Source organism: Mytilus trossulus, chromosome 5 (assembly GCF_036588685.1).
Source record: "Mytilus trossulus isolate FHL-02 chromosome 5, PNRI_Mtr1.1.1.hap1, whole genome shotgun sequence".
NCBI lineage: Eukaryota > Metazoa > Mollusca > Bivalvia > Mytilida > Mytilidae > Mytilus > Mytilus trossulus.
Window position 1 is genome coordinate 1,189,787 of NC_086377.1, and position 15,783 is coordinate 1,205,569.

The 15,783-nt window shown below is 40.2% G+C and overlaps 1 protein-coding gene across 5 annotated transcripts in view; it reads left to right on the plus strand.

Annotated features, from left to right (window-relative positions):
* Positions 1 to 15,783, plus strand: part of LOC134718445 (protein hinderin-like) — a 36,650-nt gene that overhangs the window by 6,956 nt on the left and 13,911 nt on the right. For 3 of the 5 annotated variants that reach the window (XM_063580959.1, XM_063580963.1, XM_063580962.1), the window contains exons 4-6: positions 65 to 201; positions 13,530 to 13,645; positions 14,740 to 14,843. In XM_063580959.1, coding sequence (XP_063437029.1) covers positions 65 to 201; positions 13,530 to 13,645; positions 14,740 to 14,843 — 357 coding nt within the window. Of the gene's footprint in view, positions 1 to 64; positions 202 to 5,304; positions 5,356 to 11,533; positions 11,585 to 13,529; positions 13,646 to 14,739; positions 14,844 to 15,783 lie in introns of all 5 variants that reach the window. The other 2 variants (XM_063580961.1, XM_063580960.1) reach the window with 2 other exon arrangements.

A 15,783-nucleotide genomic window follows, 5' to 3' on the forward strand; every position in this document is an offset into this window, starting at 1 on the left:
TTGAATGTTTTAACAGGTGCCAATCTTCACCCTAACCTAAAACATATGATTTTATATATTGTAGTCTTCCTGTAGTTCAGATGACACATTGGAGAGTAGAATGAACAAAGAAAATAAAAGACAGACAAATAGAGTTTCTCTGAAAGATCTGTGTGCTGAAGATAAAAAGAGAGTTGCCAACCTGATTAAGGAGCTTGCAAGGTAATGTGAAGATAGAGTTTGTCTGACAGAGGTGTGCTGAAGATAAAAAGAGAGTTGCCAACTTGATTAAAGAGCTTGCAAGGTAATGTGAAGATAGAGTTTGTCTGACAGAGGTGTGCTGAAGATAAAAAGAGAGTTGCCAACCTGATTAAGGAGCTTGCAAGGTAATGTGAAGATAGAGTCTGTCTGACAGAGGTGTGCTGAAGATAAAAAGAGAGTTGCCAACCTGATTAAGGAGCTTGCAAGGTAATGTGAAGATAGAGTTTGTCTGACAGAGGTGTGCTGAAGATAAAAAGAGAGTTGCCAACCTGATTAAGGAGCTTGCAAGATAATGTGAAGATAGAGTTTGTCCGACAGAGGTGTGCTGAAGATAAAAAAAGAGTTGCCAACTTGATTAAGGAGCTCGCAAGGTAATGTGAAGATAGAGTCTGTATGACAGAGGTGTGCTGAAGATAAAAAGAGAGTTGCCAACCTGATTAAGGAGCTTGCAAGGTAATGTGAAGATAGAGTCTGTCTGACAGGTGTGCTGAAGATAAAAAGAGAGTTGCCAACTTGATTAAGGAGCTTGCAAGGTAATGTGAAGATAGAGTCTGTCTGACAGGTGTGCTGAAGATAAAAAGAGAGTTGCCAACCTGATTAAGGAGCTTGCAAGGTAATGTGAAGATAAAGTTTTTCTGACAGAGGTGTGCTGAAGATAAAAAGAGAGTTGCCAACCTGATTAAGGAGCTTGCAAGGTAATGTGAAGATAAAGTTTTTCTGACAGAGGTGTGCTGAAGATAAAAAGAGAGTTGCCAACTTGATTAAGGAGCTTGCAAGGTAATGTGAAGATAGAGTCTGTCTGACAGGTGTGCTGAAGATAAAAAGAGAGTTGCCAACCTGATTAAGGAGCTTGCAAGGTAATGTGAAGATAAAGTTTTTCTGACAGAGGTGTGCTGAAGATAAAAAGAGAGTTGCCAACCCGATTAAGGAGCTTGCAAGGTAATGTGAAGATAGAGTCTGTCTGACAGAGGTGTGCTAAAATAAAAAGAGAGTTGCCAACTTGATTAAGGAGCTTGCAAGGTAATGTGAAGATAGAGTCTGTCTGACAGAGGTGTGCTGAAGATAAAAAGAGAGTTGCCAACCTGATTAAGGAGCTTGCAAGGTAATGTGAAGATAGAGTTTGTCTGACAGAGGTGTGCTGAAGATAAAAAGAGAGTTGCCAACCTGATTAAGGAGCTTGCAAGGTAATGTGAAGATAGAGTTTGTCTGACAGAGGTGTGCTGAAGATAAAAAGAGAGTTGCCAACCTGATTAAGGAGCTTGCAAGGTAATGTGAAGAAAGAGTCTGTCTGACAGAGGTGTGCTGAAGATAAAAAGAGAGTTGCCAACCTGATTAAGGAGCTTGCAAGGTAATGTGAAGATAGAGTTTGTCTGACAGAGGTGTGCTGAAGATAAAAAGACAGTTGCCAACTTGATTAAGGAGCTTGCAAGGTAATGTGAAGATAGAGTCTGACTGACAGAGGTGTGCTGAAGATAAAAAGAGAGTTGCCAACCTGATTAAGGAGCTTGCAAGGTAATGTGAAGATAGAGTCTGACTGACAGAGGTGTGCTGAAGATAAAAAGAGAGTTGCCAACTTGATTAAGGAGCTTGCAAGGTAATGTGAAGATAGAGTCTGTCTGACAGAGGTGTGCTGAAGATAAAAAGAGAGTTGCCAACTTGATTAAGGAGCTTGCAAGGTAATGTGAAGATAGAGTCTGTCTCACAGAGGTGTGTTGAAGATAAAAAGAGAGTTGCCAACCTGATTAAGGAGCTTGCAAGGTAATGTGAAGATAGAGTTTGTCTGACAGAGGTGTGCTGAAGATAAAAAGAGAGTTGCCAACTTGATTAAGGAGCTTGCAAGGTAATGTGAAGATAGGGTCTGTCTGACAGAGGTGTGCTGAAGATAAAAAGAGAGTTGCCAATCTGAATAAGGAGCTTGCAAGGTAATGTGAAGATAGAGTCTGTCTGACAGGTGTGCTGAAGATAAAAAGAGAGTTGCCAACTTAATTAAGGAGCTTGCAAGGTAATGTGAAGATAGAGTCTGTCTGACAGAGGTGTGCTGAAGATAAAAAGAGAGTTGCCAACCTGATTAAGGAGCTTGCAAGGTAATGTGAAGATAGAGTCTGTCTGACAGAGGTGTGCTGAAGATAAAAAGAGAGTTGCCAACCTGATTAAGGAGCTTGCAAGGTAATGTGAAAGATAGAGTCTGTCTGACAGAGGTGTGCTGAAGATAAAAAGAGAGTTGCCAACCTGATTAAGGAGCTTGTAAGGTAATGTGAAGATAGAGTCTGTCTGACAGAGGTGTGCTGAAGATAAAAAGAGAGTTGCCAACCTGATTAAGGAGCTTGCAAGGTAATGTGAAGATAGAGTCTGTCTGACAGAGGTGTGCTGAAGATAAAAAGAGAGTTGCCAACTTAATTAAGGAGCTTGCAAGGTAATGTGAAGATAGAGTCTGTCTGACAGGGGTGTGCTGAAGATAAAAAGAGAGTTGCCAACTTAATTAAGGAGCTTGCAAGGTAATGTGAAAGATAGAGTCTGTCTGACAGAGGTGTGCTGAAGATAAAAAGAGAGTTGCCAACCTGATTAAGGAGCTTGTAAGGTAATGTGAAGATAGAGTTTGTCTGACAGAGGTGTGCTGAAGATAAAAAGAGAGTTGCCAACCCGATTAAGGAGCTTGCAAGGTAATGTGAAGATAGAGTCTGTCTGACAGAGGTGTGCTAAAATAAAAAGAGAGTTGCCAACTTGATTAAGGAGCTTGCAAGGTAATGTGAAGATAGAGTCTGTCTGACAGAGGTGTGCTGAAGATAAAAAGAGAGTTGCCAACCTGATTAAGGAGCTTGCAAGGTAATGTGAAGATAGAGTTTGTCTGACAGAGGTGTGCTGAAGATAAAAAGAGAGTTGCCAACCTGATTAAGGAGCTTGCAAGGTAATGTGAAGATAGAGTTTGTCTGACAGAGGTGTGCTGAAGATAAAAAGAGAGTTGCCAACCTGATTAAGGAGCTTGCAAGGTAATGTGAAGAAAGAGTCTGTCTGACAGAGGTGTGCTGAAGATAAAAAGAGAGTTGCCAACCTGAATAAGGAGCTTGCAAGGTAATGTGAAGATAGAGTTTGTCTGACAGAGGTGTGCTGAAGATAAAAAGAGAGTTGCCAACTTGATTAAGGAGCTTGCAAGGTAATGTGAAGATAGAGTCTGACTGACAGAGGTGTGCTGAAGATAAAAAGAGAGTTGCCAACCTGATTAAGGAGCTTGCAAGGTAATGTGAAGATAGAGTCTGACTGACAGAGGTGTGCTGAAGATAAAAAGAGAGTTGCCAACTTGATTAAGGAGCTTGCAAGGTAATGTGAAGATAGAGTCTGTCTGACAGAGGTGTGCTGAAGATAAAAAGAGAGTTGCCAACTTGATTAGGGAGCTTGCAAGGTAATGTGAAGATAGAGTCTGTCTCACAGAGGTGTGTTGAAGATAAAAAGAGAGTTGCCAACCTGATTAAGGAGCTTGCAAGGTAATGTGAAGATAGAGTTTGTCTGACAGAGGTGTGCTGAAGATAAAAAGAGAGTTGCCAACTTGATTAAGGAGCTTGCAAGGTAATGTGAAGATAGGGTCTGTCTGACAGAGGTGTGCTGAAGATAAAAAGAGAGTTGCCAACCTGAATAAGGAGCTTGCAAGGTAATGTGAAGATAGAGTCTGTCTGACAGGTGTGCTGAAGATAAAAAGAGAGTTGCCAACTTAATTAAGGAGCTTGCAAGGTAATGTGAAGATAGAGTCTGTCTGACAGAGGTGTGCTGAAGATAAAAAGAGAGTTGCCAACCTGATTAAGGAGCTTGCAAGGTAATGTGAAGATAGAGTCTGTCTGACAGAGGTGTGCTGAAGATAAAAAGAGAGTTGCCAACCTGATTAAGGAGCTTGCAAGGTAATGTGAAAGATAGAGTCTGTCTGCCAGAGGTGTGCTGAAGATAAAAAGAGAGTTGCCAACCTGATTAAGGAGCTTGTAAGGTAATGTGAAGATAGAGTCTGTCTGACAGAGGTGTGCTGAAGATAAAAAGAGAGTTGCCAACCTGATTAAGGAGCTTGCAAGGTAATGTGAAGATCGAGTCTGTCTGACAGAGGTGTGCTGAAGATAAAAAGAGAGTTGCCAACTTAATTAAGGAGCTTGCAAGGTAATGTGAAGATAGAGTCTGTCTGACAGGGGTGTGCTGAAGATAAAAAGAGAGTTGCCAACTTAATTAAGGAGCTTGCAAGGTAATGTGAAAGATAGAGTCTGTCTGACAGAGGTGTGCTGAAGATAAAAAGAGAGTTGCCAACCTGATTAAGGAGCTTGTAAGGTAATGTGAAGATAGAGTTTGTCTGACAGAGGTGTGCTGAAGATAAAAAGAGAGTTGCCAACCTGATTAAGGAGCTTACAAGGTAATGTGAAGATAGAGTTTGTCCGACAGAGGTGTGCTGAAGATAAAAAGAGAGTTGCCAACCTGATTAAGGAGCTTGCAAGGTAATGTGAAGATAGAGTTTGTCCGACAGAGGTGTGCTGAAGATAAAAAGAGTTGCCAACCTGATTAAGGAGCTTGCAAGGTAATGTGAAGATAAAGTTTTTCTGACAGAGGTGTGCTGAAGATAAAAAGAGAGTTGCCAACCTGATTAAGGAGCTTGCAAGGTAATGTGAAGATAGAGTCTGTCTCACAGAGGTGTGTTGAAGATAAAAAGAGAGTTGCCAACCTGATTAAGGAGCTTGCAAGGTAATGTGAAGATAGAGTCTGTCTGACAGAGGTGTGCTGAAGATAAAAAGAGAGTTGCCAACCTGATTAAGAAGCTTGCAAGGTAATGTGAAGATAGAGTCTGTCTGACAGAGGTGTGCTGAAGATAAAAAGAGAGTTGCCAACTTGATTAAGGAGCTTGCAAGGTAATGTGAAGATAGAGTCTGTCTGACAGAGGTGTGCTGAATATAAAAGAGAGTTGCCAACCTGATTAAGGAGCTTGCAAGGTAATGTGAAGATAGAGTCTGTCTGACAGAGGTGTGCTGAATATAAAAGAGAGTTGCCAACCTGATTAAGGAGCTTGCAAGGTAATGTGAAGATAGAGTCTGTCTGACAGAGGTGTGCTGAAGATAAAAAGAGAGTTGCCAACTTGATTAAGGAGCTTGCAAGGTAATATGAAGATAGAGTCTGTCTGACAGAGGTGTGCTGAAGATAAAAAGAGAGTTGCCAACTTGATTAAGGAGCTTCCAAGGTAATATGAAGATAGAGTTTTTCTGACAGAGGTGTGCTGAAGATAAAAAGAGAGTTGCCAACTTGATTAAGGAGCTTGCAAGGTAATGTGAAGATAGAGTCTGTCTGACAGAGGTGTGCTGAAGATAAAAAGAGAGTTGCCAACTTGATTAAGGAGCTTGCAAGGTAATGTGAAGATAGAGTCTGTCTGACAGAGGTGTGCTGAAGATAAAAAGAGAGTTGCCAACTTGATTAAGGAGCTTCCAAGGTAATATGAAGATAGAGTCTGTCTGACAGGGGTGTGCTGAAGATAAAAAGAGAGTTGCCAACTTAATTAAGGAGCTTGCAAGGTAATGTGAAAGATAGAGTCTGTCTGACAGAGGTGTGCTGAAGATAAAAAGAGAGTTGCCAACCTGATTAAGGAGCTTGCAAGGTAATGTGAAAGATAGAGTCTGTCTGCCAGAGGTGTGCTGAAGATAAAAAGAGAGTTGCCAACCTGATTAAGGAGCTTGTAAGGTAATGTGAAGATAGAGTCTGTCTGACAGAGGTGTGCTGAAGATAAAAAGAGAGTTGCCAACCTGATTAAGGAGCTTGCAAGGTAATGTGAAAGATAGAGTCTGTCTGACAGAGGTGTGCTGAAGATAAAAAGAGAGTTGCCAACCTGATTAAGGAGCTTGTAAGGTAATGTGAAGATAGAGTTTGTCTGACAGAGGTGTGCTGAAGATAAAAAGAGAGTTGCCAACCTGATTAAGGAGCTTACAAGGTAATGTGAAGATAGAGTTTGTCCGACAGAGGTGTGCTGAAGATAAAAAGAGAGTTGCCAACCTGATTAAGGAGCTTGCAAGGTAATGTGAAGATAGAGTTTGTCTGACAGAGGTGTGCTGAAGATAAAAAGAGTTGCCAACCTGATTAAGGAGCTTGCAAGGTAATGTGAAGATAAAGTTTTTCTGACAGAGGTGTGCTGAAGATAAAAAGAGAGTTGCCAACCTGATTAAGGAGCTTGCAAGGTAATGTGAAGATAGAGTCTGTCTCACAGAGGTGTGTTGAAGATAAAAAGAGAGTTGCCAACCTGATTAAGGAGCTTGCAAGGTAATGTGAAGATAGAGTCTGTCTGACAGAGGTGTGCTGAAGATAAAAAGAGAGTTGCCAACCTGATTAAGAAGCTTGCAAGGTAATGTGAAGATAGAGTCTGTCTGACAGAGGTGTGCTGAAGATAAAAAGAGAGTTGCCAACTTGATTAAGGAGCTTGCAAGGTAATGTGAAGATAGAGTCTGTCTGACAGAGGTGTGCTGAATATAAAAGAGAGTTGCCAACCTGATTAAGGAGCTTGCAAGGTAATGTGAAGATAGAGTCTGTCTGACAGAGGTGTGCTGAATATAAAAGAGAGTTGCCAACCTGATTAAGGAGCTTGCAAGGTAATGTGAAGATAGAGTCTGTCTGACAGAGGTGTGCTGAAGATAAAAAGAGAGTTGCCAACTTGATTAAGGAGCTTGCAAGGTAATATGAAGATAGAGTCTGTCTGACAGAGGTGTGCTGAAGATAAAAAGAGAGTTGCCAACTTGATTAAGGAGCTTGCAAGGTAATGTGAAGATAGAGTCTGTCTGACAGAGATGTGCTGAAGATAAAAAGAGAGTTGCCAACTTGATTAAGGAGCTTGCAAGGTAATGTGAAGATAGAGTCTGTCTGACAGAGGTGTGCTGAATATAAAAGAGAGTTGCCAACCTGATTAAGGAGCTTGCAAGGTAATGTGAAGATAGAGTCTGTCTGACAGAGGTGTGCTGAAGATAAAAAGAGAGTTGCCAACTTGATTAAGGAGCTTGCAAGGTAATATGAAGATAGAGTCTGTCTGACAGAGGTGTGCTGAAGATAAAAAGAGAGTTGCCAACTTGATTAAGGAGCTTGCAAGGTAATGTGAAGATAGAGTCTGTCTGACAGAGGTGTGCTGAATATAAAAGAGAGTTGCCAACCTGATTAAGGAGCTTGCAAGGTAATGTGAAGATAGAGTCTGTCTGACAGAGGTGTGCTGAAGATAAAAAGAGAGTTGCCAACTTGATTAAGGAGCTTGCAAGGTAATGTGAAGATAGAGTCTGTCTGACAGAGGTGTGCTGAAGATAAAAAGAGAGTTGCCAACCTGATTAAGGAGCTTCCAAGGTAATATGAAGATAGAGTTTTTCTGACAGAGGTGTGCTGAAGATAAAAAGAGAGTTGCCAACTTGATTAAGGAGCTTGCAAGGTAATGTGAAGATAGAGTCTGTCTGACAGAGGTGTGCTGAAGATAAAAAGAGAGTTGCCAACCTGATTAAGGAGCTTGTAAGGTAATGTGAAGATAGAGTTTGTCTGACAGAGGTGTGCTGAAGATAAAAAGAGAGTTGCCAACTTGATTAAGGAGCTTGCAAGGTAATGTGAAGATAGAGTCTGTCTGACAGAGGTGTGCTGAAGATAAAAAGAGAGTTGCCAACTTGATTAAGGAGCTTGCAAGGTAATGTGAAGATAGAGTCTGTCTGACAGAGGTGTGCTGAAGATAAAAAGAGAGTTGCCAACCTGATTAAGGAGCTTGCAAGGTAATGTGAAGATAGAGTCTGTCTGACAGAGGTGTGCTGAAGATAAAAAGAGAGTTGCCAACTTGATTAAGGAGCTTGCAAGGTAATGTGAAGATAGAGTTTGTCTGACAGAGGTGTGCTGAAGATAAAAAGAGAGTTGCCAACCTGATTAAGGAGCTTGCAAGGTAATGTGAAGATAGAGTTTGTCTGACAGAGGTGTGCTGAAGATAAAAAGAGAGTTGTCAACCTGATTAAGGAGCTTGCAAGGTAATGTGAAGATAGAGTCTGTCTGACAGAGGTGTGCTGAAGATAAAAAGAGAGTTGCCAACCTGATTAAGGAGCTTGCAAGGTAATGTGAAGATAGAGTCTGACTGACAGAGGTGTGCTGAAGATAAAAAGAGAGTTGCCAACCTGATTAAGGAGCTTGCAAGGTAATGTGAAGATAGAGTTTGTCTGACAGAGGTGTGCTGAAGATAAAAAGAGAGTTGCCAACCTGATTAAGGAGCTTGCAAGGTAATGTGAAGATAGAGTCTGTCTGACAGAGGTGTGCTGAAGATAAAAAGAGAGTTGCCAACCTGATTAAGGAGCTTGCAAGGTAATGTGAAGATAGAGTTTGTCTGACAGAGGTGTGCTGAAGATAAAAAGAGAGTTGCCAACCTGATTAAGGAGCTTGCAAGGTAATGTGAAGATAGGGTCTGTCTGACAGAGGTGTGCTGAAGATAAAAAGAGAGTTGCCAACTTGATTAAGGAGCTTACAAGGTAATGTGAAGATAGAGTTTGTCTGACAGAGGTGTGCTGAAGATAAAAAGAGAGTTGCCAACCTGATTAAGGAGCTTGCAAGGTAATGTGAAGATAGAGTCTGTCTGACAGAGGTGTGCTGAAGATAAAAAGAGAGTTGCCAACTTGATTAAGGAGCTTGCAAGGTAATGTGAAGATAGAGCCTGTCTGACAGAGGTGTGCTGAAGATAAAAAGAGAGTTGCCAACCTGATTAAGGAGCTTGCAAGGTAATGTGAAGATAGAGTTTGTCTGACAGAGGTGTGCTGAAGATAAAAAGAGAGTTGCCAACTCGATTAAGGAGCTTGCAAGGTAATGTGAAGATAGGGTCTGTCTGACAGAGGTGTGCTGAAGATAAAAAGAGAGTTGCCAACCTGATTAAGGAGCTTGCAAGGTAATGTGAAGATATAGTCTGTCTGACAGAGGTGTGCTGAAGATAAAAAGAGAGTTGCCAACCTGATTAAGGAGCTTGCAAGGTAATGTGAAGATAGAGTCTGTCTGACAGAGGTGTGGTGAAGATAAAAAGAGAGTTGCCATCCTGATTAAGGAGCTTACAAGGTAATGTGAAGATAGAGTTTGTCTTACAGAGGTGTGCTGAAGATAAAAAGAGAGTTGCCAACCTGATTAAGGAGCTTGCAAGGTAATGTGAAGATAGAGTTTGTCTGACAGAGGTGTGCTGAAGATAAAAAGAGAGTTGCCAACCTGATTAAGGAGCTTGCAAGGTAATGTGAAGATAGAGTCTGTCTGACAGAGGTGTGGTGAAGATAAAAAGAGAGTTGCCATCCTGATTAAGGAGCTTACAAGGTAATGTGAAGATAGAGTTTGTCTTACAGAGGTGTGCTGAAGATAAAAAGAGAGTTGCCAACCTGATTAAGGAGCTTGCAAGGTAATGTGAAGATAGAGTTTGTCTGACAGAGGTGTGCTGAAGATAAAAAGAGAGTTGCCAACCTGATTAAGGAGCTTGCAAGGTAATATGAAGATAGAGTCTGTCTGACAGAGGTGTGCTGAAGATAAAAAGAGAGTTGCCAACTTGATTAAGGAGCTTGCAAGGTAATGTGAAGATAGGGTCTGTCTGACAGAGGTGTGCTGAAGATAAAAAGAGAGTTGCCAACCTGATTAAGGAGCTTGCAAGGTAATGTGAAGATAGGGTCTGTCTGACAGAGGTGTGCTGAAGATAAAAAGAGAGTTGCCAACTTGATTAAGGAGCTTGTAAGGTAATGTGAAGATATAGTCTGTCTGACAGAGGTGTGCTGAAGATAAAAAGAGAGTTGCCAACCTGATTAAGGAGCTTGCAAGGTAATGTGAAGATAGAGTCTGTCTGACAGAGGTGTGGTGAAGATAAAAAGAGAGTTGCCATCCTGATTAAGGAGCTTACAAGGTAATGTGAAGATAGAGTTTGTCTTACAGAGGTGTGCTGAAGATAAAAAGAGAGTTGCCAACCTGATTAAGGAGCTTGCAAGGTAATGTGAAGATAGAGTTTGTCTGACAGAGGTGTGCTGAAGATAAAAAGAGAGTTGCCAACCTGATTAAGGAGCTTGCAAGGTAATGTGAAGATAGAGTCTGTCTGACAGAGGTGTGGTGAAGATAAAAAGAGAGTTGCCATCCTGATTAAGGAGCTTACAAGGTAATGTGAAGATAGAGTTTGTCTTACAGAGGTGTGCTGAAGATAAAAAGAGAGTTGCCAACCTGATTAAGGAGCTTGCAAGGTAATGTGAAGATAGAGTTTGTCTGACAGAGGTGTGCTGAAGATAAAAAGAGAGTTGCCAACCTGATTAAGGAGCTTGCAAGGTAATATGAAGATAGAGTCTGTCTGACAGAGGTGTGCTGAAGATAAAAAGAGAGTTGCCAACTTGATTAAGGAGCTTGCAAGGTAATGTGAAGATAGGGTCTGTCTGACAGAGGTGTGCTGAAGATAAAAAGAGAGTTGCCAACCTGATTAAGGAGCTTGCAAGGTAATGTGAAGATAGGGTCTGTCTGACAGAGGTGTGCTGAAGATAAAAAGAGAGTTGCCAACTTGATTAAGGAGCTTGTAAGGTAATGTGAAGATATAGTCTGTCTGACAGAGGTGTGCTGAAGATAAAAAGAGAGTTGCCAACCTGATTAAGGAGCTTGCAAGGTAATGTGAAGATAGAGTCTGTCTGACAGAGGTGTGGTGAAGATAAAAAGAGAGTTGCCATCCTGATTAAGGAGCTTACAAGGTAATGTGAAGATAGAGTTTGTCTTACAGAGGTGTGCTGAAGATAAAAAGAGAGTTGCCAACCTGATTAAGGAGCTTGCAAGGTAATGTGAAGATAGAGTTTGTCTGACAGAGGTGTGCTGAAGATAAAAAGAGAGTTGCCAACCTGATTAAGGAGCTTGCAAGGTAATGTGAAGATAGAGTCTGTCTGACAGAGGTGTGGTTAAGATAAAAAGAGAGTTGCCATCCTGATTAAGGAGCTTACAAGGTAATGTGAAGATAGAGTTTGTCTTACAGAGGTGTGCTGAAGATAAAAAGAGAGTTGCCAACCTGATTAAGGAGCTTGCAAGGTAATGTGAAGATAGAGTTTGTCTGACAGAGGTGTGCTGAAGATAAAAAGAGAGTTGCCAACCTGATTAAGGAGCTTGCAAGGTAATATGAAGATAGAGTCTGTCTGACAGAGGTGTGCTGAAGATAAAAAGAGAGTTGCCAACTTGATTAAGGAGCTTGCAAGGTAATGTGAAGATAGAGTCTGTCTGACAGAGGTGTGCTGAAGATAAAAAGAGAGTTGCCAACTTGATTAAGGAGCTTCCAAGGTAATATGAAGATAGAGTTTTTCTGACAGAGGTGTGCTGAAGATAAAAAGAGAGTTGCCAACTTGATTAAGGAGCTTGCAAGGTAATGTGAAGATAGAGTCTGTCTGACAGAGGTGTGCTGAAGATAAAAAGAGAGTTGCCAACCTGATTAAGGAGCTTGCAAGGTAATGTGAAGATAGAGTTTGTCTGACAGAGGTGTGCTGAAGATAAAAAGAGAGTTGCCAACCTGATTAAGGAGCTTGCAAGGTAATGTGAAGATAGAGTTTGTCTTACAGAGGTGTGCTGAAGATAAAAAGAGAGTTGCCAACCTGATTAAGGAGCTTGCAAGGTAATGTGAAGATAGAGTTTGTCTGACAGAGGTGTGCTGAAGATAAAAAGAGAGTTGCCAACCTGATTAAGGAGCTTGCAAGGTAATGTGAAGATAGAGTCTGTCTGACAGAGGTGTGGTGAAGATAAAAAGAGAGTTGCCATCCTGATTAAGGAGCTTACAAGGTAATGTGAAGATAGAGTTTGTCTTACAGAGGTGTGCTGAAGATAAAAAGAGAGTTGCCAACCTGATTAAGGAGCTTGCAAGGTAATGTGAAGATAGAGTTTGTCTGACAGAGGTGTGCTGAAGATAAAAAGAGAGTTGCCAACCTGATTAAGGAGCTTGCAAGGTAATATGAAGATAGAGTCTGTCTGACAGAGGTGTGCTGAAGATAAAAAGAGAGTTGCCAACCTGATTAAGGAGCTTCCAAGGTAATATGAAGATAGAGTTTTTCTGACAGAGGTGTGCTGAAGATAAAAAGAGAGTTGCCAACTTGATTAAGGAGCTTGCAAGGTAATGTGAAGATAGAGTCTGTCTGACAGAGGTGTGCTGAAGATAAAAAGAGAGTTGCCAACTTGATTAAGGAGCTTCCAAGGTAATATGAAGATAGGGTCTGTCTGACAGAGGTGTGCTGAAGATAAAAAGAGAGTTGCCAACCTGATTAAGGAGCTTCCAAGGTAATATGAAGATAGAGTTTTTCTGACAGAGGTGTGCTGAAGATAAAAAGAGAGGGACCAAAGTAAATAATATGTTTTTCACACCCATCCATACACATGCAATTTAAACTTTTTAAGATTTTATAGTTTTTTGTCTCACCTCTATTGTTTATGAAGTGAAAAAAACAAGATTTAGGTTTGCTGTAACTCTTGCAGGGAAGTCAACTATCTATAAGCTTTGTGATAATCACAGTATTACCCACTCAAACCCAGTAAAACCCAGGTTTTCCCAGTATTTCCCACTGGGCTGGGCAATACTCTTAAAACCCGGATTTTCGCCAACCCTGTTGTGATAAAGGCAGCTTTGTATGAAAGTTACACCTAATATCCACGTGATATCTGAACGTCAAACTGAATTCTGACAGCAAAAAGTCTTTTCGGAAGAGTCCATAATAAATGCATCCATTTTTGACAACTACCATCTTAAATGCTGAAAGTATGCAGATTTCAATGACATTGTCTGAATGCTAGTAACTAATAGAAATGAGAATGGAAATGGGGAATGTGTCAAAGACAATAGGTCTTCAATGCAGCCAGAAAATCTAGTACCATGAGGCATGCTTCAACTGGCCCCTAATAAAAAAAGTGTACTAGTTCAGTAATAATGAAGTCATACTAATCTCCAAAATATATTCAAGAATCTAAAGTTAAAACTCCTATAAGACTAACAAAGGCCAGAGGCTTCTGACTTGGTACAGGTGCTAAAACATGTGGGGTTTTAAATTTCATAATGCATGGGAATTTTATTGTAAAAAAACATATTTATTGAACAGAAGTAATGTGTAACCTGCCTAATCGGACACCTCAGTATTCCAACATCCTGCTTCAACAAAATTTGTAAAATTGCTATATTATGGGGCCTCTTCTACTGCATAATTCTTATGCAGAGTAGTATTTTAAAAATGGTCAGGAGTGGAATTGAAAGTTCACAAAATTACCCTTCAAAATAAATTAGTAAGCTCGACAAGGTTTTGGTCATAACTTGTGTTTTTTATTATATTTAGGGTTGGAGATGAAAAAGAGAAATATCTTGGACAATTAAAGGAGGAGAGAGAAAACTTTGAAGTACAGGTTTTAAACTTGGTGCAGCAACAGGAACAGGCGCTGAAAGAAAGGGAGGGTATGTATGTAGGGAACACCACATATGTTCTGAAGGAAAGAGAGGACCGTATGTATTGAGGGAACACCACATATGTTCTGAAGGAAAGGGAGGGTATGTATGTAGGGAACACGACATATGTTCTGAAGGAAAGGGAGGGTATGTATGTAGGGAACACCACATATGTTCTGAAGGAAAGAGAGGACGGTATGTATTGAGGGAACACCACATATGTTCTGAAGGAAAGGGAGGGTATGTATGTAGGGAACACCACATATGTTCTGAAGGAAAGGGAGGGTATGTATAGGGAACACCACTGAAGGAAAGAGAGGGTATGTTCTGAAGGAAAGAGAGGGTATGTTTAGGGAAGAGAGGGTATGTTCTGAAGGAAAGAGAGGACGGTATGTATTGGGGGAACACCACATATGTTCTGAAGGAAAGGGAGGGTATGTATGTAGGGAACACCACATATGTTCTGAAGGAAAGGGAGGGTATGTATAGGGAACACCACTGAAGGAAAGAGAGGGTATGTTTAAGGAAGAGAGGGTATGTTCTGAAGGAAAGAGAGGGTATGTTTAGGGAAGAGAGGGTATATTCTGAAGGAAAGAGAGGGTATGTTCTGAAAGAAAGAGAGGGTATGTTTAGGGAACACCACATATGGAAAATTGACCCCATTAATTCCTTCCCTTATATATCAGAATTTGGAATTTGAAGCCTTAAAAACTGGTTACCATAATTCAAAATGGGGTCTAAGCGAGATGCGGGATTGATGATTTTTTGTAAGGGTGACATATGAAAGTCAAATTATTGTGCCGTGAAAACAGGAAATGAAGTCAAGCGGGACATAGGAAATTACAAAAAAAATAGAATTGCTTATGTACATACCCGGTAGTCACTAAGTGTAAGGGGGATACGGGAATCTAACAAAACAGTAAACGGGATCCACAATAAAAAAAAAAACAATCAGACCCCCATGATATCTGGGCACAAATGTTTATGCATGGACTAGAAAAAAACCCAGAGGAGTAACAAAGAATCAAGATAAAGTTAATTATGCATGGAACGGAAAAAAACATTCTTTACAATTTAACAATTATGTTTCCTTATTTTTACAGAAGTACAAGAAAGATTATTTCAATGTCACGAACTGTTATCTAAATATCAGGACCAGATCCTAGAAAAGGAAGAGAAACTTAATGAATCACTCAGGGAACAAGAGGTTAGTCACATGATTAAATCACATGACTTAATGAAACACTCAGGGAACAAGAGGTTAGTCACATGATTAAATCACATGACTTAATGAAACACTCAGGGAACAAGAGGTTGGTCACATGATTTAATCACATGGCTTAATGAATCTCTTAGGGAACAAGAGGTTGGTCACATGATTTAATCACATGACTTAATGAATCTCTTAGGGAACAAGAGGTTGGTCACATGATTTAATCACATGACTTAATGAATTACTTTGAATGAGATATTTTGATGGTATCCAATAATTAGAGAATCTTATGTGGCTTTTTCAATATTATATGTATCAACCTGAGCCATGAATATAATGCCATATCATATACACTTTATTATAGAATGTCAATTTCATCTAAGAACACTTTCTCCACAATCAAGGGTTCATTAAGGGATGGAAATAAGTTTGACATTTTTGTTATGAGTTAAAAAGCTATCAATCAATGTATTAGTTTATGTTGCAGTATAAATACAATATAAGGTCAATGTCAGTCCAAATAATTATGACGTCTGGCAAGGCTATTTTATTTTTTTTCTGGGACGCCTTCCTCTGTCATAACGCTAAAGCCATTTTTTACGTCTGGAGTTTGAGAGCAAATTTGGGGGGGGGGAATTTTGACATCTAATTATGACAAGACATTTTCATTGCTTTTGTTTGGAAATGATTTCCCACAATTCCCAACGAAACGTCACTTCCGGTGAATATAAAATTTCAAATCCGGTATATTTTAATGGATCCGAATTTCCGGAACGTTCAATTTACATTGTCCGGAAATTCAAGTCTGTCAAATTTTAACGGATTTTGAATTTTACTTTCACCGTAAGTGACATTTCGTTGGTAATTGTGGGAAATCATTTCCAAACAAAATAAATATTCCCCCACTTCAAATGGAATCAAATCTTATTTTATC